This window comes from Canis aureus, chromosome 12 (genome assembly GCF_053574225.1).
Source record: "Canis aureus isolate CA01 chromosome 12, VMU_Caureus_v.1.0, whole genome shotgun sequence".
Lineage (NCBI taxonomy): Eukaryota > Metazoa > Chordata > Mammalia > Carnivora > Canidae > Canis > Canis aureus.
In genome coordinates this window covers 3,004,468-3,031,044 of record NC_135622.1, presented here as the reverse complement: position 1 = coordinate 3,031,044, position 26,577 = coordinate 3,004,468, and the positions used below count along the sequence as shown (strand labels likewise).

Genomic DNA, 26,577 nt, shown 5'->3' with positions numbered 1-26,577 from the left:
CATTGCTGATTTTCACGTGTGTGCATCTGGGGGAGCTGCTCCGCCCCCTGCCAAGTGTGCAGCTCAGTGGGAGCTGTTTATCTTGTGAAGCCCCTGCTCCCTGGTATCCCTGCTTTGTCCCAGGTACAAGGTGACACACGGAGGAACAACAACAGTGGCAGTGGCCAGCTCTCCAGCCCTGGAGTCAGCTCCTACAGTAACTACCGCAGTTTCCCAGTCAGCACTGGCCGGGATGCTCCAGGGGCGGGCGGTGCTAATCTGCACAGCTCGGGGGCCTTGGCGGCAGGAGCGTCCTCGCTGTCCTGTGCCCTCCCTGCCTCCACCTGTCCTGGCGGGAGCACCGAATCCTGGGCTGTGTCTCTGGGCGCCTTGAGATCCCGGGCCTGTGCCACTGGAATCTCGCTCCTGGGGGCATGCAGCCCCCTCCCTGCAGAGCCCCCGCCTGCGCTGCTGCCTGAGCTGCTCCTGGGGCCCCGCTGGGTGGCACTCCAGCCCTTTAGGGAGCTCGGCCCGTGGTGTGTGCTTGCTCTCCCCCGGGGTGCACTTCCTCTGGTAGGGACTCCGGGAACCTGGGGGCCCCACTGCCCCTCCTGGGGTCCTGCCCGAGTTCCCTGCTCAGCGCCTTTCTTCAGTGAAGAATCCGGTGCAGATTTTTAAAGTTCCTGCTTCTCTGGGACTGGGCTTTCCTGTACTGGTGGCTCTTGCTGCCCGGCTTTAGTCCGGCTCCTCCAGGGGTCCCCCTCCCCCACTTGATTCTTATTTATTTATTTATTTATTTATTTATTTTTTTTTTCTGTCTTTCTACTTTGTTAGAAGTGCAAACTCTTCTCTCTGTAGCGTCCCAGCTGTTCTCTCTTTAAATCTCAGGCTGAATTTGTAGGTTTTCAGGATGATTTGAAAGTTATCTAGGTAAGTTGGTGGGGACAGGTGACTTGAGGACCCTACTCTTCCGCCATCTTGCCCCGCCCCCACGCCCCCCCCCCCCCCAGTCTTCTTAAATTGCCTCTCCATCATGGATTTTCTATCCTACAAGTGAGCTGGGGCAAAGGTGATTAGGATCCCAGTATTCTAGGCCCCTTGTTCCCAAGGTAGAATCTTTGCCTGCCTTTCCAGTGGGAGCTGGGTGGAAGAAGGGAGCTTCCATGTCTTGGCCTCATTGTCTTAGGGTATAGCCTCTGCAATGTAGAGCTGGAGATGTAAAGCAAAATGTTGGCTTTACTGAAACTTAGTAGATTTCCTTGAATAAAAAATTCTTCATTTGTGGGGCACCTGGGTAGCTCAGTCAGTTAAATGTCCGACTCTTGATTTCAGCTCAGGTCATGATGTCACGATTGTGAGATCAAGCCCTGCATGTTCTGAGCATGGAGTCTGCTTGGGATTCTCTCTCTCACTCTCCTTCTGCCCCTCCCTCTGCTTGTGCACTTGCTCTCTCTCTCAAAAAGAAAAAAAGTTTCTTTATTTGCTAGGTGTATGTGCTTAGGATAATTTATAGGGACTATAAATGTTTTTCTTTTCAAATAATTGTCAACAGTTATGGTTGTTTTGCTGAGGAGAGTGTCCAAGTAGCTCTTCATATTGTCATTCTGTAAGTCATCTTATAATGTCTTTGGTTCAGTTTGGTTTAGATTTTCTTTGAGACTTAAAGATTCTTCATCCCCAAATTTCATACATCTTAAATTAATTGACTCAGGATACAACATATGGAAAGCATTCTGTAAATTGTTTTTGTAAATATTGGTGACAGGGATTTTTGAATACCTAATAACTGATATGTGTAATTAACTACTGCACACACTGAAAAAGGATAGGACATATATGAGACATCGCCTCATGCTTGAAATGTTTATAATCTCACTTTAAAATGTGCACAATAATAAATTACATGTAAGACAAGCAGCAAAACCTCCAAAAGATTTTCTTGTTCAGGCATTGTCAGGGAACCCATTACAGAGGACATAGATAGGATTTAGATTGGTCCTTGGAAGATTTTTCAAAGGCAAAGAGAAGAGGGGAAGGATGTTATCAAAAGAAGAACCAGCACAAAGAAAGAAAAAGACAGACATCCAGAAACAAAGAAAGAATGGAGGGAAGGAAGGAAGGAAGGAAGGAAGGAAGGAAGGAAGGAAGGAAGGAAGACATCTGTTGCTCAGAGAAACAGTCACATGTTAGGACTAGGAATGAGAAGGGGTGGATAATTCTCAGGAATGGACTCTGGTCCCCAGACTAGGATGAGATGCTAATAATAGCAAGAGCAACAGCATTCAAAATATTATCATTCTGATTTGGTACATTTAACCTGGCTAGTTCCATTTTCAACCCACAACCAGAATTTACCTGCCTCTGTTTGCTTATCTTTCACTTACTGTCTTGTGTTATCTATTAATGTATAATGTGTCTGCATTATCTCTAGAGTGAAAGCTCTAAAGAATGAGGTGGGGCTCTTACTGTACCCAGGACACAGTAAGTGCTTAGCAAATATCCAATTATAGAATCATGCCCGTAGACACCTGAGCCAGAGAAAAATGGAGTGGCACTGTAGGGAGGCACATGTCTGGGGTCCTGAACTGGAACTCACTTAACTTGGAGGTGTAGTAAGAGGGTGGACCACTCAGGGTCCTCAAGTAGGCCCACTTCAGGGAATGGGCAAGCTAAATTCTGCTCTCCTCCACAGAAAGTGTTAATTCCGGTCAGTCAATGCCCAAAACCATGATGAACTTTGTTATGCTGAAAATGACTAGGATCTGAAACTTTAGGGGGCAGGAATTATGAGGAGTGGTCTGGGGGAACTGGAGAGAAAGCAGGGATCTTCACCCAGAGAAGACCCTTCAGGAAGAGCCCTTAGCCCTTGGGTAGGGGCTGTGAGGGTTAGGCAGTTGTTTGTTAGTTAACCTCAAGGAAATGCATTTGAGATGCATGAGGTATCAGAGCATGGGCTTATGTGGTATGAATCCAAGTGGGGAAAAGGAATCCCTGGCATAAGACCCTCTCAGGACTTAGTGTCTGTGACACCTTTCTGAGGAGCAGTTAGGGCTCCTTCTGATGCCTGACAAGGAGAAAAGGAGAGGAGGAGAAGGAGAGAGAAGTGGGAGAAGGAAGTAAGGGGAAAAGGGCTTGGATCTCTGAGGCTCCATAACTCAGGTGCTTTTTCCTGAGGATCCTGTTCTAACAGGCTGAGAAAGACTTCATACCATCTCCCACTTTCTATTTCACTTACATGGACTCCTCCCTTCAACCAAACTACATGTCAAAGCCTACTTCCCCCGGGGACCTTCCCAGATGAAGCAGGTAGGCCCTGAGAGTCTTGTCCTGCTGGGTTTGCTCCAGCAGCTGCTCCTCTGGCCTTGTCTCACCCTCTATCCTGATTAGTTCCTTATCTGTCCCCCACACACCCCAACTTTGCCTACCTTTGTCCTATGTATGACTTCAAGTCTTTAAGGACAGCCCCTATAATCAGAATATCCCTGTAATTACTCATCTATTTAACTTACTCACCTGTTTCCTGAGTCCCTACTGTGTGTTAGGCACCAAGAACACAGAGGTAGGCAAGATATTGTCCCTACCATCAGGAGTTTAATAGACCTTTTCACTCTGCTGGCATATAGGCTGTGGTTCTGAGACAGATGCCTCTAGAAGTGAGGGACTATATTCCAATGAGAGTTTTCCCACCCTAAGCACAGTCCACATGTGCTGATATCAATTTTCATAAAAGATAAATGAACATTTTTCACTCTGTGGAAAGCTTTTCCTTAGATTTTCTCAATAATTACATAAACAATTCCCCTTTACATTAACAGGTAGCAGGGTTTACGAATGTTTTATTCTCCACACTTCTTAGCCTGCTCTGTAAGGTGCAGTCTGCCCACCAATTTCTCTGTACTATTTATGAAAGGGTGTTCCCAGAAGACTTTAGGTGTGGATGGTAAATGCAAGAGGCTGGGATTTGAGCCACAAAACAAAAATGAGTCAGGTTTTTTTTTCTTATTTTTTATTCTCACAAAATGAGAAATCTATTTTAATGGCACAAAGATTATTCCATTCTACAAATATTAATGAGTATCTTCTTTATGTTAGGGACAGTATCAGGTCCTAGGAATTTAGAAGTGATAAAGACAAGGTCCTATCATCAAGGAACTGTGTAATAAAGGTGATAAGACAAATATGTAGGTCACCTTGGTCACGAGCAGCTAGAAAGGCTGTGAGAGGTGCCTCTGACATTCGGAGGAGGGAGGACTTGGATGTGGCCTGGTGGACCAAGCAAATTACCATGGAGGTAATTAAGCTGAGTGATAGAAGGCCTTAAGCTGAGTGATAGAAGGCATGGATGAAGGGTGGTAGTGTGCAAGAAGGGTCTTCATTAGAGTTGGGTAGCATTGAACTTGGTCTTTCCCTACCAAACCTAGAGAGACCTCCACAGTAATCATATCCCTCTCAGGTCCCCAGAGATATCTACTAGACTTCGCCAGTGCACACACCCCATTCAGGCCACTCTGAAGGCCACAGCCTCTGGTCACTCATTCACACAGGATTCCCTTTGGCTCACATCCTGTTGCATGACCCTGAGGAATTCAGCCCTGGGGATTGTGAAACATCAGTATAAATAGTCCACTCACAGCTGCCCTCCAATAATGTGTAGCTTGAAGGCTTCACTGGCGGATGTATAAAAGGCCTCCAGAGTCCTGGAATGATTTGTCCACACATCCTCCTTTAGGGTGAGGCTACCTCTGGGTAGGGAGACACTTGTATATCCCTCACTCTGATGCTGCCAAGACCAGCCTGATCTCTCCTCTTGCCTTTGTCCCAGGAGTAGACAAGCCAGGTAAGAGAGCTATATGGCAGGGAGAAGGGAAGGGAGGTGGTCCCCACAAAAGATCTCAAATGATTTAAAATGGGAGAAAGCCATAGAAGCCAGAGGGCTGAAGAAACAGAGAAGATACACCCAGACTTAGGAATCTGGGGGCAAAGTAAGACTGAGTGAAGAAAGAGCAGAGATTTGTTTCTCCTTTACACTTGACCATGGTGGATCCTGGTCTGGGAAAGTAGGCAGCTGTATTTTGTTTAAGAAGAGGAGTAAGTTATTAGCTGGGTTGTTGGTGAGTGGGTCTCCTGTTACCTACTCAGGTCCATTTCTATCCCTTCTAGGATGGATTTTGCAGATTGTAAATGCCAGCTTTATCTTGACAGCTCTAGCCCAGAGAGAAAAGAAACATATCGAAGGCCCTGACTTAATTGAATGCTCTTTTTCCTTCCAGCTTCCCACTGATGTCACAGCAGAAGCAGCAATCCTGGGAGCCCCCTAGTGCTCCCAAATACTCACCTTCCCAGTGCCCAAACATCTCCCTGGCTGCCTGTGACCTCTGTTCAGGAGGGCGTGATTCTGGTTCCCTAAAACCTGGGGGTAAGAGCCCTGGCCACTCTCAGAGGGCTCACTGCAAGAAGCCCCGCTGCCTCGGTGGTGGCACAGTCTACCACATCAAGGAGAAGGAGTGCTGAGGGGACCAGGTACAGCTGCTCTCTCCCGTCCAGGTTTCTGCACTCAGGTGGCTGGGAAGCTCAGGCTCTCCCCCTCTAGCTTGGGCTGGGAAATACTTCCTGACCCCCATAAGCTGCACCCCTGCTTCTGTCTTGTTCCCCTTCAGCTCAACAACACTGTGCAGCCAGAGCTGTGGCTGCTACAAACCCTGAGGTCCCCGGAGAGACTGAGGTCTCCACAGGTGGATACTGCCCCTCTTTCCTCCTAAGATGCTGACAGGTGGTGTTTCAGAGACACACAGTTTGAGATTTCTGTCTCAGCATCCTCATAGCCATCAACCTATGTCATGGTGTAATCCTCACACTGAAAGATTTTGTGTGACAAACATGTTGAGTACCTACTGTGTACTGTGCTCTGTGTTCCCAGATGTAATAGGAGGTTTATCTCTGTTCTAGAAAAGCTTACAGTCTAGTGGGAGAATCAATGTACATTGTAGATTGAAATATGCAGACTAATAAATGTAATTCTAAGGTGACTGACATACTTTTTTCCCTCACTTTATGTGAACTCAAAGGGGGAAAGAGTACAAAAGTTAGGACAGGAGAGAGAGACTCATCCTGATGGTTTAGATCAAAAGTGGTTTCATTAGAAGGAGAGATCTGAAGCAGAGAGCAGGCCTCCAAGGTAGGTAACATTTCAACAAGGCTTTTAAAGACAAGCTGACTCTGGTGTTGGGGATGGAACAAAGATGAGCAACTTTCCAGGTAGAAATGATGTTGTACTTTTCGTGTACAACTGGGATACTTGCCAATGATGTGGATTTCGACTTAGCTAGACTGCCAGGAGTAAGATGATTATATGAAATAGCTCTTAAGCCAGGTATGAAATCTCAGCTCCCAAAGGACTGTCCCTCTGGGGACAGTCTGGGCCCATGTTTAGGGTCTGTTGTCCTGGGGTGGGGAGGACCTGAGGTAAAGTAGAGGGGCCTGGTGGGCTTGAGGCTCAACACAGTTGTATATCAATATAAGTTCCAGGTAATAATATTTAGTTGATTCTCATTTTCAGGTGGAAACTGAAAATATGTTATTAACTAAGTACCCAGTCCAATGGATTCTATTGCCCCAGAAGATGCCCATTTCCAGAGCTTAGCAATCCTCCTGGCTGCTGGAACCTGGTTGTGCCTTTATGATGATATATCTCTCTATATAGACATATAGATAAAGCATAATTTTATATAATTATAATTTTGAATGTGTAATTTTTCTCATTAAACAAATGATGAATGCCATGTATAAAACATCTTTATAGATATTTTAATGCATAAGGAAGATGATTAAGACCAACCAAAAATCTTATCACCTAAAAATAACCACGGCTAATAACTTCAGGATTTGGTTCCAAACTTTATTTAAAAATCACAAAATGGGATCAGTTCAGAATACTTTGCAATCTTATTTTTTACTTGACAGTACAGTTGTCAATTCTCTTCCATGCTAATTAATATTGATCAACACTATTATAGTCCATTGTGTGAACATACCATGAGTTGTATAAGTAGTTCCTTGATTTGGGGTACCTATATTGCTTCCACTTTTTTACTGTCTAAACAACAGTAAAAGAAATGTTCTCATTGGTGATTATTCTTAGTAACTTTCCTAAGATAAATTTTTAGATTTGGAATTCTAAAATTGTCAAAGACTATGAAGATTTTTTTCACCCTCTCCAGGAAGATTGCATCTTAGAGGCAATGAAAATGCCTCCATTTAAGAAAATCATTTTGGGGAAAAGGGTTTCTTGCTCAAGAACAAGAGTGAGTACTGTATTTAAAAAAATATTCTAGTTAGGGACAGCTGGGTGACTCAGTTAGTTAAACATCTGACTCTTGATCTCAGCTCAGGTCATGATCTCGGGGTCCTGGGATAGAGTCCTGCATGGGTTTCTGGGCTTAGCAGAAAGTCTGCTTGAGATTCTCGCTCCCCCTCCCCCCGCAACACCACCACAGGTTCACTCTCTCTCAAACAAACAAACAAATAAATAAATAATTTTTAAAAAATTACTCTAGCTATAGGAAAAATCTATCTTGTTGGGGGGGTACGCTTTTTGAGAAACTTGCCAGGTATCAATCTATTTTGCTGTCATGAAATCTATACTTTAAAAAAATATATTAAATGCCTTCTCCTTTTGAGGGAAAAAGGATGTTATTTATTGTATAAAGCACTGCCTTATGAATTTTGATATACCATTGATAGAAATTCTATATTTAGCTAATAAGTTTTAAATATTCTTGATTTTAGGTGTTCAGTTATATTTGTGTGAGAGAATTCTGGGGTAAAATCTCATTTCCCTAAGAAAAAAACTAAATATCAATATTTGTTTGATTGTGCAAAGCTTAATATATGAGTCTCTTTTGTCTATTTTTTAACTTCTGTTCTTTATTGAAAATGGATATTCACCAAACAACAATTAAAAGAAAGAAGTTTTGACAGAAAAAATTTTCTTTAACAAGAGTACTACTTAATAATTGGCCTATTCAGATTCCCTAATCAGTGCTTGGATTCCCTTTGCTAATTATTCATCTTATGTATTATTGCATACTACACTATTTAGTCTGTATCAAATTGATTCTGAATTTTCTACTGAAAAAACAAAAAACAAAAAACAAAAAATGAGATGCCTGGGTGGCTCAACGGTTGATCATCTGCCTTCAGCTCAGGATGTGATCCCAGAGTTCCAGGATTGAGTCTTGCATCAGGCTCCTGTATGGAGCCTACTTCTCCTCCCTCTGCCTGTGTCTCTGCCTCTCCCTCTGTGTCTCTCATGAATAAATAAATAAAATCTAAAAAAAAAAGAAAATAAAAACCCCAGTGATTCATTCTATCATTATTTTTCTTCACAGAGGTCTACATTTGACATCTTCACATTTTCTAAAAACGTCTGTGCATCAGAAATGTCAATATTATGCATGTCTTTTTGGTGTGGCTTCAGTATGGTTTCATTTTAATATTGCACATTTACCTTTGTTTTCTAAGAAATAATTAAAAATGCAAACTTCATATTTTGTGCAAAATGTCCTATATCCAACATCTTAAATTTATATGGACGGCCAAAATAGGTTTGTGGCACTGCAAGGACTGATTTGTTTTGTTTTGTTTTGTTTTTTTACTATATATAACTTCACACTTTTAATAAATGTTAAGTAGTTACACATTTTTAACATTTTATAATTAGAAAATTTCATTTTGATGGAGCATTTGATATTTAATATGCTTTTGTCCAATTTTTTAAAAATGTTACTGCAATATTGTATGGATTAAATGAAGAACATGTGCATTTTTTAGAAAGCAAGTTGTGACATGTTTTAAAAAGCTCTCTGAGGTACTTTGAAAGAGCCCTGTTGAATCCACTTGGGGAAATCTTAGGTGAACGATTCAAAGGTCTTAGTCCTCACCATTCTCCACTGCAGCTTTCCAGAAGGGATTTTTTTCACCTGGGAACTGAACTGAGCTCAGTGACCTCACACCAGGTCAGCCCTTCCTCAGAGTGCCCCATTCCTCCTAGGTCTCCAGTTGGGACAAACATGCCCTTGCCAGCCTGGCCAACAGTTACTACTCAGCCCACGCCCTAGGCCCAGTATATTTTCAGCAGCTTCCTTTACAATGTCTGACAGATCCTACTTTACTATATATTATATCCTCCATGATATAGTATGGATAGTAATAAAAGTTGTTGCTTTCACCCAGTAACCCCAATCCCCCACCCACCTCCCATTCCACTACCCCTTGTTAATTTCCCAGAGTTAGGTGTATCTCATGTTTTGTCACCCTCACTGATATTTTCACTCATTTTCTCTCCTTTCCCTTTATTCCCTTTCACTAATTTTTATATTCCCCAAATGAATGAGACCATATAATGTTTGTCCTTTTCTGATTGACTTATGTCACTCAGCTTAATACCCTCCGGGTCCATTCACGTCGAAGCAAATCGTGGGTATTTGTCGTTTCTAATGATTTTTCCCACTCATTTTCTCTCCTTTCCCCTATAAACCCTTTCACTATTTTTTATATTCCCCGTCTGAGTGAAACCATAAAATGACTGTCCTTCTCAGATTAATTTACTTCACTCAGCATAATACCCTCCAGCTCCATCCACATAAAAGCAAATGGTGAGTATTCATCCTTTCTGATGGCCGAGTAATATTCCATTGTATATATATACCACATCTTCTTTATCCATTCAACTTTCGATGGACACCGAGGCTCCTTCCAGTTTGGCTATTGTGGACATTGCTGCTAGAAACATTAGGACGCAGGTGTCCTACCATTTCATTACATCAGTATCTTTGGGGTAAATCCCCAGCAGTGCAATTGCTGGGTCATAGGGTAGCTCTATTTTTAACTCTTTGAGAAACCTCCACACAGTTTTCAAGAGTGGCTGTATCAGTTCATATTCCCACCAACAGGGCAAGAGGGCTCCCCTTTCTCCACATCCTCTCCAGCATTTGTTGTTTCCATTATATGGTCTCATTCATTTGGGGAATATAAAAATTAGTGAAAGGGAATGAAGGGATAGAAGACAAAATGAGTGAAAATATCAGTGAGGGTGACAAAACCTGAGAGACCCCGAACTCTGGGCAATGAACAAGAGGTAGTGGAAGGGGAGGTGGTCGGTGGGTTGGGGTGACTGGGTGATGGGCACTAAGGGGGGCACTTGGCAGGATGAGCACTGGGTGTTATATGTTGGCAAATTGAACTCCAATAAAAAATTTTTTTTAAATTGTTGTTTCCTGTCTTGTTAATTTTCCCCATTCTCACTGGTGTGAGGTGGTATCTCATTGTGATTTTGATTTGTATTTCCCTGAAGCAAGTGATGCGGAGCATTTTCTCATGTGCTTGTTGGCCATGTCTATGTCTTCCTCTATGAAATTTCTGTTCATGTCTTTTGCCCATTTCATGATTGGGTTGTTTTTTTCTTTGCTGTTGAGTTTAATAAATTCTTTATAAATATTGGATACTATCCTTTTACCTGATATGTCTTTTGCAAATATCTTCTCCCATTTTGTAGGTTGTCTTCTAGTTTTTGTTGACTGTTTCTTTTGCTGTGCAGAAGCTTTTTATCGTGATCAAGTCCCAATAATTCATTTTTGGTTTTGTTTCCCTTGCCTTCATAGATGTATCTTGCAAGAAGTTGCTGTGGCCAAGTTCAAAAAGAGTGTTGCCCGTGTTCTCTAGGATTTTGATGGATTCTTGTCTCACATTTAGATCTTTCATCCATTTTGAGTTTATCTTTGTGTCTGGTGTAAGAGAATGGTCTAGTTTCATTCTTCTGCACATGGCTGTCCAATTTTCCCAGCACCACTTATTGAAGAGACTACTTTTTTCAATGGATATTCTTTCCTCCTTTCTCGAATATTACTTGACCATGATCTTTCATCTATTTTGAGTTTATCTTTGTATATGGTGTAAGAGAATGGTCTAGTTTCATTCTTCTGCACATGGCTGTCCAATTCCCCAGCACCATTTAATGAAGACACTGTGATTTTTTCAGTGGATATTCTTTCCTCCTTTGTAGAATATTAATTGACCATAGAGTCTGGGTTCTCTATTCTGTTCCATTGATATATGTGTCTGTTTTGGGGCCAGGACCACACTGTCTTGATGATCATAGCTTTGTAGTACAACCTGAAATCTGGCATTGTGATGCCCCCAACTTTGGTTTTCTTTTTCAATATTCCCCTTTGGGAATATTTGGGGTCTCTTCTGATCCCACACAAATGTTAAGATGATTTCTTCCAACTCTCTGAAGAAAGTCCATGGTATTTTGATAGGGATTGCATTAAACGTGTACATTGCCCTGGGTAACATTGACATTTTCACAATATTAATTCTGCCAATCCATGAGCATGGAATATTTTTCCATCTCTTTGTGTCTTCCTCCATTTCTTTTAGAAGTGTTTTGTAGTTTTTAGAGTATAGATCATTTAGCTCTTTGGTTATGTTTATTCCTAGGTATCTTATGCTTTTGGGTGCAATTGTAAATGGGATTGACTCCTTAATTTCTGTTTCTTCAGTCTTATTGTTAGTGTATAGAAATGCCACTGATTTCTGGGCATTGACTTTGTATCCTGCCACACTGTCAAATTGCTGTATGAGTTCTAGCAATCTTGGGGTGGAGTCTTTTGGGTTTTCTTTGTACAGTATCATGTCATCTGCAAAGAGGGAGAGTTTGACTTCTTTGTCAATTTGAATGCTTTTTATTTCTTTTTGGTGCCTGACTGCTGAGGCTAGGACTTCCAGTACTATGTTGGATAGCAGTGGTGAGAGTGGACATCCCTGTCTTGTTCCTGATCTTAGGGGAAAGGCTCCCAGTGCTTCCCCATTGAGAATGATACTTGCTGTGGGCTTTTCGTAGATGGCTTTTAAGATGCTGAGAAATGGTCCCTCTATCCTTACAGTCTGAAGAGTTTTGACCAGGAATGGATGCTGTATTTTGTCAAATGCTTTCTCTGCATCTATTGAGATGATCATATAGTTTTTGTTTTTTCTCTCGTTGATGTGATCTATCATGTTGATTGTTTTGTGAGTGTTGAACCAACCTTGCATCCCACTTGGTCATGGTGAATAATCTTCTTAATGTATTGTTGTATCCTATTGGCTAGTATCTTGTTGAGAATTGTTGCATCTGTGTTCATCTGGGACATTGGTTTATAATTTTCCTTTTTGGTGGGGTCTTTGTCTGGTTTTGGAATTAAAGTGAAGCTGGCCTCATAGAAAGAGTTTGGAAGTATTCAATCCCTTTCTATCTTTCCGAACAGATTTAGTAGAATAGGTATTATTTCTTTTTAAACATTTGATAGAATTCCCCTGGGAAGCCATCTGGCCCTGGACTTGGGAGGTTTTTGATGACTGCTTCAATTTCCTCCCTGGTTATTGGCCTGTTCAGGTTTTCTATTTCTTCCTGTTACAGTTTTGGTATTTTGTGGTTTTCCCGAAATGTGTCCATGTCTTCTAGATTGCCTAATTTATTGGTGTATAGCTGCTCATAATACGTTTTTAAAATCATTTGTATTTCCTTGGTATTGGTTGTGATCTCTCTGCTTCCATTCATTATTTTATTACTTTGACTCTTTTCTCTTTTGTTTTTAATAAGACAGGCTAATGGTTTATCTATCTTATTATTTCAAAGAACCAACTTCTGATTTTGTTTATTTTGTTTGTTCTATAGTTCTTTTGGTTTCTATTACATTGAGTTCTGCTAGAATCTTTATTATCTCTCTTCTGTTTGGTGTAGCTTTTATTTGCTGTTCTTTCTCCAGTTCCTTTAGGTGCAAGGTTAGCTTGTGTATTTGAGTTTTTTCCAATTTTTTGAGGGATGCTTGTATTGCAATGCCTTCCCTCTTAGGACTGCTTTTGCTGCATCTCAAAGATTTTGACCAGTTGTGTCTTCATTTTCATTAGTTTCCATGAATCTTTTAAATTATTCTCTAGTTTCCTGGTTGCGCCATTCATCTCTTAGTAGGATGCTTTTTAATGTCCACGTGTTTGAGTTTCTTCCAAATTTTGTCTTGTGATTGAGGTCTTGTTTCAAAACATTGTGGTCTGAAAATAAGCAGGGGACAGTTCTAATATTTTGGTATTGGTTGAGACCTGATTTACGACCCAGTAGGTAGTCTATTCTGGAGAAAGTTCCATGTGAACCTGAGAAGAATGTGTATTCATTTGCATTCGGATGGAAAGTTGTGTATATATCTGTGAAATCCATCTGGTCCAGTGTAATATGTAAAGCCCTTGTTTCTTTGGTGATGTTGTGCTTAGAAAATCTGTCATTTGCAGAAAGAGCTGTGTTGAAGTCTCCTACTATTAGTGTATTATTGTCTAAGTATGCCTCTACTTTGGTTATTAATTGATTGATATACTTGGCAGCTTCCACATTAGGGGCATAAATGTTCATGATTGTTAGGTCTTCTTGTTGGGTAGACCCTTTAAGTATGATATAATGTCCCTCTTCAACTCTTACTACAGTCTTTGGGATAAACTTTAATTTATCGGATATGAGGATTGCTAATGCTGATATGAGGAAAACTCAACTTTCTTTTGAGGACCATTTAAATGGTAAATGGTTCTCCAACCTTTTGTTTTCAGGCTGTAGGTGTCCTTAGGTCTAAAATGACTCCCTTGTAGACAGCAAATAGATGGGTCTTGCTTTTTTATCTAGTCTGAAACCCTGCATCTTTTGATGGGATCTTTAAGCCCATTCACGTTCAGAGTTACTATTGAAAGATATGAATTTAGTGCCATTGTAATGCCTATTTAGTCCCTGTTTTGTGGGTTATTTCTTAGGGCTTCCTCTTTCTTTTACAGAGTCCCCCTTCATATTTCTTGCAGAGCTGGTTTGGTGGTCACATAATCTTTCAGTTTCTGCCTATCTTAGAAGCTCTTTATCTCTCCTTCTATTTTGAATGAGAGCCTTGCTGGATAAAGTATCCTTGGCTGCATGTTCTTCTCATTTAGGACCCTGAATATATCCTGTCAGCCCTTTCTGACCTGCCAAGTCTCTGTGTAGATGTCTGCTGTTAATCTAATATTTCTCCCCATATAAGTTAGGGATCTCTGGTCTCTTGCTGCTTTAAGGGTTTTCTCTTTGTCTTTGGAATTTGCAAGTTTCACTACTAAATGTTGACTTGTTGAATAGTTTTTATTGTTTTTAGGGGGGGGGGGATTTCTCTATCTCCTGAATCTGAATGCCTGTTTCCCTCCCCAAATTAGGGAAGTTCTCAGCTATGATTTGTTCAAATATGCTTTCTTGCCTTCTGTCCCTCTTGGCACTCTCTCGAACCCTAATTATACGTAGGTTCTTCCTTCTGAGGCTGTCATTTATTTCCTTTAACCTTTCTTCATGGTCTTTTGTTTTTCTCTCTTCCTCAGTTTCCTTCTTTGCATCAACTTGTCTTCTATATCACTCACTCTTTCTTCCACCTCATTAACCCTTAGGCATTAGGATTTAATTCATTTACTATAATTAAATATATTTTAATATAATTAAATATAATTCATTAATTATATTTAATTGAATTTTAATTTTGGCCTCATTAGATCTAAATTCGGCAGTCATGAAGTCTCTTGAATCCTTTATGCTTTTTTTTCCAGAGCCCCCAGTAGCTTTATAATTGTGCTTCTGAATAGGCTTTCTGACATCGAATTATAATCCAAATTCTGTAACTCTGTGGCAGAGAGTACTGTTTCTGATTCTTTCTTTTATGGTGAATTCTTATTTTTAGTTATTTTGCTCAGTGCAGAGTGGCTGTTTGAGCGGCTTGAGTCAAAATATCAACCACAACCTAAATATATTTCACCCTAGATGATTCTGACAAGGTCAGAGACCATAAAATGGGAAAAAAAAAATCAGAACGTAATAAAACAAAAGGACCACTAGTTTTAAACAAATTTTAAAACAAAATAGTAAAAAATAAAATGCCAAGAATCCCAAAGAAGAAGGAAAAAAAAGAAAAGAAAAAAAGAAGAGAAAAAAAGAAAAAGTAAAGAGGAAAAAAAAAGAAAAAAGAAAAAAGTGGAGGACTGGGATATGATGGTAGTGATGAAGTTGTGGTCGAGAGAGAATGTAGCCTACCTGAGTGGACTTAGAGGGTGATCCTCTTGGTTCTGAGTGTATTAAGTTCTGTATGTTAGAAGATGATCACCCCAAATTTATATAAACCAGAAATATTTGTAGAGAGCCCCAACATTGACCACCAAAACATAAATGAGAAAAAAGAGGGGGGCAGAATGGGAAAGAAAAGAGAATATAATCTCACAGAATGAACCAGCACGGTGTTCCACTTGGTTCTGGGTGCATGCTGGTCATGTTTTAGAAGGTATTAACCTCCACCATTGTGGAACAAATGAGACAGAGAAAACAAAAAACACAAAACAAAAATCATATCTCATATATCTCCCAAAATTGAATTGAGTATGTTGAAGGGACTCTAGAAGTGGAAAATATATCTAAGACATGTAATTGTAGAATTATGAAAGCCAAAAAGGAAGAAAACTTAAAAATGAAGAGGTGGCAAAATATTGTAGTTAAGGTGGGAAAAGAGAAAAAAAAATGGAAATTTACAGTCTGATATAAAAATGAGTTGCCCTGGAAAAAGGGAATTAAAAAAAGGAGGGTACCCTCTGATTCTATATACTGTGAATCCCTCAACTTCCCCTGGAGCTTTCCAGTGATGCTTGGTCAAGAACTTGCTCTTCCCCTGTTCTTCCAGCTGGTCTTCTGGGGAGGGGCCTGCTGTGCGGACTCTCAGGTTGTGCACCTGGCGAGCTGCCCACCCCCAGCTGGGTGCACGGCTCAGTGGGAGCTGTTTACCCCGTGAGGCCCCTGTTCCCTAGCAGCCCTGCCTCTCTAGGCATGAGGTGACACCAGGAGGAACAACAACACTGGTGGCGGCCAGCTCTCCAGCCCTGGAGTCAGGTCCCCCAGTAACTACCGCAGTCTCCCAGTCTCCCAGTCCGCACTGGCCAGGATGCTCCTGGGCTGACCTGCACAGCTTGGGGGCGCCTGATGGCAGAGAGTCCTCGCTGTCCTGGGCCTTCCCCACCTCCGCCTTTCCTGGAGGGAGTGCAGGATCCTGAGCTGTGTCCCCCGGCGCCCTGGAATCCGGGGCCTGTGCTGCTGGCCTCGCGATCCCGGGGCGCAGCTCTCAAAGGCAGCAGGGCGCAGCCCCTCTGTCCAGAGCCACCGCCTGACCTGCCGGCTTCTCCCTGAGGCCCTGCCGGGCTCGCGCTCCAACCCTTTACCCAGATAGGCCAGTGGTGTGCGGTGCGCTCTCCTCCGGGTGCACTTCCTCTGTTAGTGACTCTGGGAGCCTGGAGGTGTCCCTGCCCATCCTGAGGTGCTGCCCGAGTTCCCTGCTAAGTGCCTGTCTGACGAGGAAGAATCCAGTGCAGATTTTCAAAGTTCCCACTTTTCCGGGGCTGGGCTTTCCTGTCTGGAGGCTTTCACTGCTCTGCTTTAGCCTGGTTCCTTGCGGTGCCCCTCCCCCACTTGATTCTTTTTTATTTTATTTTTTTTCTGCCTTCCTATCTTGCTAGAAGGGAAAACCCTTAGCGTTCTAGCTGTTCTCTCTTTAAATCTCAGGTCGAATTCATAGGTGTCAGGATGATTTAAAAGTTATCTAGGTAAGTTGGTGTAGCCAAGTGAGTTGAGGACCCCTACTTCTCTGCTATCTTGCACCCAGAAAAAAAAAATTCTTCAGTCTAAACAGTCTAAAAAGAAATGGTTAGGTAATGAGTTCTTCAAATAAAAGCGTTTCAATTTAGCACAGAAATTTCATCATTAGGCATACGGGAGAGGGCATGGAAGCACCAGGTAAGAAACTGCACTAGATTTTGCTAAGACTTCTCCAAGGCTGAATAATATTATGAGTTGTCTGTACTCCCTTATGTCTTTTCACTGTCTATGAAGATCTCTGGAAGAACTTGGAGGAATGTACGAGGCTGTGGAAATATTACTAGAATGTTCTGTGGACTGCAATTCTATGGTACTACAAGAACACTCTAGGACTATGGTTCCTAACCTAGCAGAATCCCCTGGGGATTTAAGCATTGCATTGTTTAGGACTTATTCCATGGAGGTGATGACTCAAAAAGTCTTAGATGGAGACGGGAATCTGAATTCTAAAAATGCTTTTCAGGTGGTACAACCAGGTTTAGAGTCCCTGATCTAGAACAGCACCGAGAGCAAGACTGAAAGAACAGTTTTCTTATTTCATGCAATCCTTGCTGAGTTGGCTCTATTGCTCCAGAACAGAGAGACTGTGTGATCTGCACCTGCTCTTAAACTCTCCAATGCTCAACTTTTCCATATGTGATGATATCCACTGGTCAGGGTTGTTAAGAGAAAACAAAACATGAAATTTAGTACAAATGTGGGGGGCCTGTCATGAGTGACCACTGTTTCCAAAAGTATAAAGACTGAGAACTCTAGGTTCATAGAAAGTCAGTCGGAGAAGGACAAACATTATATGTTCTCATTCATTTGGGGACTATAAATAATAGTGAAAGGGAATATAAGGGAAGGGAGAAGAAATGGGTAGGAAATATCAGAGAGAGGGACAGAACATAAAGACTCCTAACTCTGGGAAACGAACTAGGGGTGGTGGAAGGGGAGGAGGGCGAGGGATGGGGGTGAATGGGTGACGGGCACTGAGGGGGGCACTTGACGGGATGAGCACTGGGTGTTATTCTGTATGTTGGTAAATTGAACACCAATAAAAAATAAATTTATTATATAAAAAAAGAATGACAGAGCAGAAGGTCCTGATGTCACAGATAAGAGTGCAGGCCCAAAAAGTCTGAGGAACTTGCCTAAGTCTTCTAAATACCTGCCCCTATGCTCATATTTTATAGTACTGGCTTTCCTAGGTAAAGATAACACTACTGATCCAACTGGAAGCAGGCTTTACAGTTTCATAGTCCCTATCTTTTCTCTGAAGATTCTGAAGATGTGTTAATTATGGGACAAAAGATACAGTCTACTGAGTTATCTCCCTTTGGCACAATGGAGAGAATGATAGTGAAGTCATTAGCAAGGCATTGTGATGAGTCAGAGATATTATCAGTATAAGCAGTCTTTAAGAATGGGAGGATGATGGAGCCAAAAGCCAGTCCTTCTCACTCTGTTGGGGGAACCGACCTCTAACATCAGAAGAGAGGAATGAAGTTACACAGGAGCAAGAAAGCTCTGTCATTATAGGCTGTGAGGTCTTCTTTCTTGGAAGATTTAGAAATATCTTCTTAGGATCAATGTCTAGAGGAAGAGGATAGGCAAAGGACTTCTCTTCAACCCTTCCTATCTTAACACTGAAAGGTATTGTTTGATGGTGACTTATGTAGACACAAGACAAAATAGGATGTTTTAGCTATTGCCCCACTTACCGAGGTCAGCTGAGGGTCCAGAGTGAAGCCTGAGATTGAAAGAGGGAATCTTTACATTTGTTACATAGTGGAAGGATCCTCACGACTGTTAAGGACGATAGCTCAGGAAGTCACCTATGTTCTCGTGTGATCTGGCAGCCCTGAGCACAAACTCTCATCATTACATCAGGGATAAAGAAAAAAACAACAAAAGCAAACTCTCATTTCACAAGTGGAGACCCCGAGGCCCAGAAAAAGCAAGTGAACCACGGCTAGTCAGTGTCAGGACTGAGCCTGTGTTCCAGGGATAATATGCTACTTCAATCCAAGGGAGTTTTCTGCAGTTGAAGATATTACAGAAAAGAGGGGCTGTAATGCCAGAATCAGATGATAATGGTGATGATAATGGTGGATATCCCTCCAGTCCCACAGGAACAGGACTCACAAGCTGGGAAATACCTGGGACCAAAGTGAATCATTATAATGCTTATATTGTAACCACAGCTTATAGAACATTTGGTATTGATTTCTTTGCTCATAACATTTGTTTTAACCACCACATTATACATGATGGGCCTATGTCTCTACCTACACTATACAGACAAAGGAGGGTGATTGCCTTTTGAGGTTAACTCATGCAAGTGTTGGGAATGTGTTATTCTGAGTTGGTCTTGTCCTCTTTCTTTTATTCACTAATTGGGATAGCTTAAGGCCCATAGGGCCAGGTCATTGAACACATATCATGACTCTTCCCTCCACCTCAAGAGAAACACAAGCTGTATCAGCCTTTCAACTAGCCAGTTATAAATCCCACTGTCCCAAAATGGATGGAAGACCTAAATGTGAGACAGGAATATATCAAAATCCTAGAGGAGTACATAGGCAGCAACCTCTTTGACCTTGGCCACAGCAATTTCTTGCTAGACAGGTCTCCAAAGCCAAGAGAAACAAAGTAAAAAATGAACTATTGGGACTCCATCAAGATAAAATACTTCTGCACAGCAAAGGAAATAGTCAACAAAATGAAAGACAACCAACAGAATGGGAGAAGGTATTTGCAAATGTCTTATAAGATAAAGGGCTAGTATCCAAAACCTATAAAGAACTTATCAAACTCAACACCCAAAGAACAAATAATCCAATTGTGAAATGGGCAGAAGACATGAACAGACATGTTTTCTCCAAGGAAGACATGCAAACACATGAAAAAATGCTCAACATCACTTGGCATCGGGAAATACAAATTGAAATCATGAGACTTCACACTGGTCAGGATGGCTAAAATTAACAAGTCAGGAAAAGAGAGATGTTGGCAAGGATGTGGAGAAAGGACAACTCTCATATACTGTTGGTGGGAATGCAAGCTGGTGCAGCCACTCTAGAAAAAAGTATGGAGGTACCTCAAAAAGTTAAAAATAGAGCTATCCTACGACCCAGCAATTGTACTACTAGGTATTTACTTGAAAGATACAAATGTAGTGAAGGGGCACCTGCATCCCAATGTTTATAGCAGCAATGTCCGCAATAGCCAAACTATGGAAAGAGCCCAGATGACCATCCACAGATGAATGGATAAAAAGAAAATGTAGTGTATATATATACAATGGAATACTACTCATCCATCAAAAAAATGAAACCTTGCAATGATGTGGATGGAACTAAAGGGTATTATTATGCTAAGTGAAATAAATCAATCAGAGAAAGACAACTATATTATCTCACTCTGTGGAATTTAAGAAACAAAACAGAAGATCATATGGGAATGGAGGGAAAATAAAATAAGCAATCAGAAGAGACAAACCATAAGATACTCTTAATCATAGGAAACAAACAGGGTTGCTAGAGAGGAGAGGTTTAGGAGGATGGGGTAACTGGATGATGGACATTAAGGAGGGTACATGATGTAAAGAGCATTGGGTATTATATAAGACAGATGAATCACTGAACTCTACCTCTGAAACTAATAATACATTACATGTTAACTAACTGAATTTAAATTTAAAAAGGAGAAAAAACTCATTGCCCTTGGGAGGACCCTGAATTCTCTCCCAGTGAAGTTTGCCAGGGTGAGAACCACGTGTCTGCTTGCCATCTGGGATTCTGGCCCATAGGAGGATTGTTTAAAAGGTCTGACTGTTTTGGGCAGAAGGAAGAACCTTGTTTTTCTTTCTTTCATCACTTGGGAATTAGCTTGATAAGAATCTCATGCATACCAATGCTGCCCTCACCCTTCTATTAAGGGGCACACCTAAGGCAGGAATCCATAGCATGCTTGAATCCTGGAGCAGGCAGGATGGTGAGGAAGTGTTTGGGCAGGTGAGAACAGAATCCAGGAATGCATAGGCTGTGTGCAGACTGGATTCAGCCAAGTAAAGACCCTCCAATCACCTTCCAATTGATACATTTGTCTAGAAGCTTATTAACAAAGACCTCACTTGAGTCCAGATATGCTCCACACATCAAACTTGTATCCTGGCCATTCACCATGGACTTCAGTTTCTTGAGTATTCAAATCACAGCACCTAAGGCTACCTGAGCTGAATGACCCTTCTGAAATGTAAATCTCATCAGGTTCTTCCTTTGCAATTGTCCCAATTGTCCCTGGTCAAACCTTTCAAAGAATCACAATTCTGTTTTTAAGTTAAATGGAATGTATACCTTCGATACATAAAGCTGGCACATTATTCTACAGCAGAAGGTAAGAGGGAGGCCCAGAGTGTTGTCTTCTCAGGTCTCCCATCCCAGGCAGCCCAAATAGTTTAAAATACCAAAGGATTTGTAGCATTTTAAAATGTGACTCAAAAAATTTAGGGTCCCTCCATGTGTTGATAGGGGAATGATGCTGGAAAAGGAAGGAAATTAAAATGTATTTCCAATCTACTATCTGTCAAAAATTATCTGCATTATCACAGTAAAATAGCTCTGTGAGTTTCTTATTTTTAATCTCATTTTACAGATTTAAAAGAAAAAAATGAGGCTCAAAAAATATCGAATAACATACCCATGGTTCAGATGCCAGTATCCTGACTCCAAGACCTATCTTCCAGACACCATGATGTGTAAAGACATGGAGTTGATGCAGTAGACAATGGGGACAGGCATGGAAAGTGGCTAGAAGGGCAGCCACACAGAGTAGCTCATACTGCCCAGAGAAGTAGCTCTTGGAAGAGCTGATATCTGAACATCCCTGACAACAGGGTTCCGAGGAATATAATTTGGAAACCTTTAATCTACAGGCTAAAGTACATATGCCAACAAGTAAAACTCTAATGTTCTGGGCCCTTCCTTCCTTTCTGTCTAGCTAATGTCCCAATACTATGCTCTTACCAAATATTATGTTCACTCTTTTTCCAGAAAAGATCATGCCCTACACATCTCCATGTCTCCACCTGTACTCTTCTTCTCTCTGTCTAGAATGCTAGCTCCCTGTCAGCCTTCTGCTGACTCCCACTGTTTCTGAGCTTCAATCTTTTTAAATCTGTAAAATGGGATTAACAATAAGAAACTGATAAAATTGATGTATTCTGATAGTGCAAATAACATGTTTGATGGGTGGGAGATTGAGAATAAATTTTAATTCCCTGTCTTTTCCTCGTATTATCTCACTTGCATCCTAAGACAGAGAAATATCTTAATCTCTGAATTCACAAAACCCTGCACATAACCATCATTCAGTAAATAAATGTCTTTTATGTGATATTTGCAAAGTTACTATAAGAAAGGCATTTTTGAATAAATAATTTTCCTCATTGAAAATTGATGTATTGGATCAATACAATAGAATAATGTTTTACAACCTTTAAAAATTATTTCTAATATTTTAGTGGGGGCCGAGCAGGGAAAGAGCATAACGTTGCCTATCCCGGCTGATCTGGGCTTTAGGAGCTCACATTCACAGCTAGGAGAGATACAATTAGGTGAGTCACATACATACACAATGCTCTACTAAGGGCATAACAAGACAAGAAGTTAAGTAAGTAATTTCCTCTGTCAAGTGATATTGACTAAGTAGACTAAATGGAGTTGCTACCTCATAGTGTGACTTACCTTCAGATATTCCACATCCTCAGATACACACCAGCGATCTCCTCTTTGTTGAGTTCACTCCCACTCTGACTCCCAGATAAAATAACATTAGGGAAAAGAAAAACCAAGAAAGGTGGCACTTGGGCTGAGTGTTAGTTCCTTGGAGTTCTGATGCTCATAAATGCAAATATGGACTTGATTATGCACTGAGATGATCTGGTTCAGTATCCACTGAAACCCACAGGCAGCAGCAGAGGGGAGCCAGAGCCCTGGCTCCACTGCAAAGTTCTTGAGGCTGGTCAGTATGGATGACTCCATCTACTGCATGTGGTTGCCTCTGGCCTGGCCTCCTGAACTACTCTCTCTCAAGATGTAAAAGGAGAGAGACCTTTGTTTCAAACACAAATAACTCATTAATTCAGAAATATTTTTTGAGCACTTACAAGATGTCAAGCACTGTGCAGGTGCTGAGGAACATGGAGATTTCATCGTATCTAGGATGAGTGATAATGAAAAATAAATACAAGAATGGTGTTATAGGAATATGGGACATCATGACAGCATTTCACAAGAAAAATTAATATAACCATATAACCAAGGCTGAACATACAAGGATCCAGAGCAAGGTAGCAAGGACAAGCATTAGAAAAGAGGCTGTTTCTCTTCTAACACGGAGATGATAAAGAATGATTGCAGGCATAAGTAAGTAGAAGCGCCTTACATTTGACAGCTACTCTCTGCCCCTTGGAGTAGAGAGCAGTATCATCTATATAGAAGCAAAAAGAGTATTTGGAAGGTTCCAGAGAAGAGAAAAGGCATGGTGTGTGTGTGTGTGTGTGTGTGTGTGTGTGTTGAGCACAGAAAAAAATATATGGAATCACCAAGCAGTGTTTGGGCTCAGCCTGAGTGAATGGTCATGATCTTATCATCCTGCCAAGCTGCCAAAATGCTTTTTTAAATTTTGTTTTCATTTTTATAGCAACTAGGCATAACAGGGAGGAGTCAGCCATGGTTGGGGTTTTGTTAATCAAGTGCATTAATAAGCCAAAGGAGCAAGAAAGTTTATTATATTGATAAAAAAAAGTAGTTGAAATTATAAACTAAGCAAAATGGGTGGGAAGTGGCTTAAAGAAGGGATTCCAGTGGACATGGCCAAGCAGGTTGAAAAGAAGGGATTAAGGTCAAAGAAAGGGGTGCCTGGCTTCCAGTTCAGGCACTGTACCAACTTTGAGCAGTCCTCTGTTCTCTCTGGCACTCAGTTCCTCATTTATGCATAGAGTGTAGGTACTGGGTTGAAATCCTTTCCATCTGGGCCTTTCTATGATGCTATATTGTTAGTCAATGTCTTATGCACTCTGGGATCTGAATCAGTACTGATCCAGGGGTACTTAGATTATTGATTCCAACTTGTTATAGAGCCTACATAAACTCCCATCTATGTCCTGGGTTGATCCAACATTTGTAGCCTTAGATTTTCATCTAAAGCTTGCATTGGATTCCTGGGGAATCCCTAAGTTTAGTCCCCAACCATACCCATTGTAAATTCCCTTGTAGATCATGAGCTTCTTATCTTTATGGAAATAATTCTAAGTTTTACAGAGGGAAGGGATGTTCTGGGAAGATATTCATGAAGATCCAGTGGTGACCCAGTATGACAAAGTGGCAGAATGACAGAGCCACAAGAATGTGGGAAGTTGCTATCATAACTACCTGGTTGGGAAGAGCTTTCACATCATCATGGCTCATTCACTTTATTTGGGTGTAGGATGTGTATAAAAGGCCTCCTCACTTTGCTTGACCTATCCATTGCTTTCCTGACTTTGAGAAAACAAGGTAAGTGTCCTTACTGATCTGATGGCAGTTTGGGGATCACTGGGATTGCCACAACTCAGCTGAATGGGACAAACCACTCCAGGTTGGAGAGAATGGAAACTAACTGGTAATTGTGGAAAGATCAGGTTCATGGAAATCATCAGGTGGCTCAGAAGTAGCAATCCCAGAAGGGATGAATGCTAACTGAGATTAGGGTTGGGGTGAGGGAAGCTAGTTTGTAAGACAAGAGATACCTACACAGGGCTGAAATAGAACTGAAGACAGAGCCCATGATGTAAGAAAGAAAGAAAGAAAAAAAGGAGGTGAAAAAGACAAGTGGTGTAACCACAGACTCAGGCTAACCAGGTGGTTTATAGAATGCATAAATGATAGCATGTCATAAAAATAATTTAAAGCTTTAGAAACTACCCAACTTGCTGCCTTGGAAGTCAGGAGTCTTGGAAGAACCAGGACAGGTAAGAGAAGGTGTTACCAAATTAGAACTGGCCCCTGCCTGATTTCTCCTATGCCAGGAACGTAGGGCTTCTCCATTTTAAAGATATGGATCCTGGAGCTATAGGATCAGTTACAGAACTCAGACTCTGGAGAAAAATAGTGATACAAATAAAGTTTATAGTCACTGAACTTTCAAAATATCTGCATTGTTTTTTAGAGTAACTGAACTTTTGCCAAGATGTCCTGCCAGCAAAACCAGCAGAAGTGCCAGCTACCTGCCAAGTGCCTCCCCAAGTGTCCACCCAAGCGTCCACCTCAGGCCCTGCAGGCCCCACAGGTGCCACAGGCCTCAGCTCCATGTCCAGCTCCCTGCCCAGCCCCCTGCCCCCCGCCTGCCCCCTCCTGCTGTGTCCCCAGTTGCTGTATCACTAGCTTCAGAGGCTGCTGCTCTCTAGGGTCTCACGGGTTTCCAGGAGTCTGTCTAGGCCAGCCCCAGCCTTCCAACTGCTGGGAGAGGGAGCCTTCTGGGTGTTCTAGTTTTTGCCATAGATTTGGGGGCTGCAGCTGACCTGAAGGTTTTGAGGAGCTAAAGATCCATAGCCAAGGATGAGCCTGGAGTTGACAACTTTCCTTACTCTCACACTATTCTCCATTCTCCTCCTGAACTAAGCTGCCTAGATGTATACCTAGGATTCCTCTTTTTACTGAGAACCTCAGACCACTTAGCCTTAGCTTTGGTTCTATATCAAGAAGACCTGAATGCTACAGAAAACTCTGCTTCTCAAAGCTTTGTCAACATGCAAAAATAAAGCCTATCTTCCCTACACTCTGAGCTTCTTGGTGTTTGTTGATGCCTCCATCCTCAGCTCTGGGGAGCTCCCATTAACCTGGATTCTTTTTTTTTTAAGATTTTTAATTTATTTATTAGAGAGAGAGAGAGAGAGAGAGAAGCAGGCTCCATGCTGGGAGCCTGATGTGGGACTCGATCCCGGGTCTCCAGGTCTCCAGGATCACACCCTGGGCTGAAGGTGGCACTAAACTGCTAAGCCACCAGGGCTGCCCTAACCTGGATTCTTCAAATAGAACCCACAATGAGCCAGCCAGATGGGAAGTTCCCACCAAGGGAGGTCCTAGACCTGAGCCATTTGAGAGGAAAGATCCAGAGGGGAGTAATGGGGTACTCCCAAAATATCAGTGACCCTGTTCCACTGCTGCTGCTGTTCCACTGCTGCTCTGCTCCCCAGCCCTGAAATTTAGCCTCCAGATCCTTCTGACTTGAGAGAATCCCATACTCAAGAAAGAAATGGGTACTTGTCATTTTCGGATCTTAGTTCAAAAAGCCACAACAAATATTCTCCTTGAGCATATCTCACTACTTCTATTTACACAGGAGCCAGAGTCTACCCAGTGACCCAGTTAGCACAATTCTCTTGACAGACTTTTAATATCTACCCTTTGTGGTTTCTTTTCTCCTTGTATTCAATGGGGCAAATGGCAATGTGCTCAGAGGCAAGTTCTTAAAGCTCTGTCTTTTCTAACCCAACAGTGGGCCATAAGCAACAGCAATGCTTGTGCCCATCCTCCAGGCCTAGGGTTCTTAGCCACAGGATCAAGACACTGGTGTCTTGCAGCCAGTGGGAGACAAGGGATGGAACCCTTGTCCATGGTCTGTACCCCAGAAGTCACACATAACCCAGACCTTAGATCAACCAAGCCACAGCTATGTGAACAACGGGGCTCATGTGGTTGAGTGAGTCTCACACGTGAATGGAATCTGCTTAGTGTGCTTTAGCAGAAGAGATCGAAGGCCCTTGCTCTCACATCAAAATAAATTATTAAAAGTCATGGCTGGCCAGGGGCATCCATGTTCACTGAGAGCTTTGGGTTTTAGCATGAAGTTGG

The 26,577-nt window shown here is 41.8% G+C and overlaps 2 protein-coding genes across 4 annotated transcripts; both read left to right on the top strand.

Moving 5' to 3' along the window:
* The first annotated feature begins 4,638 nt into the window (after positions 1 to 4,638).
* LCE6A (late cornified envelope 6A) lies at positions 4,639 to 5,738 on the top strand. Its single transcript, XM_077844341.1, is given in 3 exon segments — positions 4,639 to 4,816; positions 5,250 to 5,499; positions 5,637 to 5,738. Coding segments are annotated over 2 exon segments (342 nt in total). The 5' UTR covers positions 4,639 to 4,816; positions 5,250 to 5,259.
* A 12,362-nt stretch (positions 5,739 to 18,100) lies between these two features.
* LCE7A (late cornified envelope 7A) lies at positions 18,101 to 25,501 on the top strand. 3 transcript variants are annotated; one of them, XM_077916196.1, is made up of 2 exons: positions 18,101 to 18,334; positions 24,893 to 25,501. In XM_077916196.1, the coding sequence occupies exon 2, from the start codon at positions 24,914 to 24,916 to the stop codon at positions 25,241 to 25,243; it is 330 nt and encodes a 109-aa protein (XP_077772322.1). In that variant the 5' UTR covers positions 18,101 to 18,334; positions 24,893 to 24,913; the 3' UTR covers positions 25,244 to 25,501. The 3 variants fall into 3 exon arrangements, with proteins under 3 accessions (XP_077772322.1, XP_077772323.1, XP_077772324.1); XM_077916197.1 differs by having other exon boundaries at positions 18,101 to 21,079; XM_077916198.1 differs by lacking the exon at positions 18,101 to 18,334 and adding an exon at positions 21,106 to 23,109.
* The last annotated feature ends 1,076 nt before the right edge of the window (positions 25,502 to 26,577 follow it).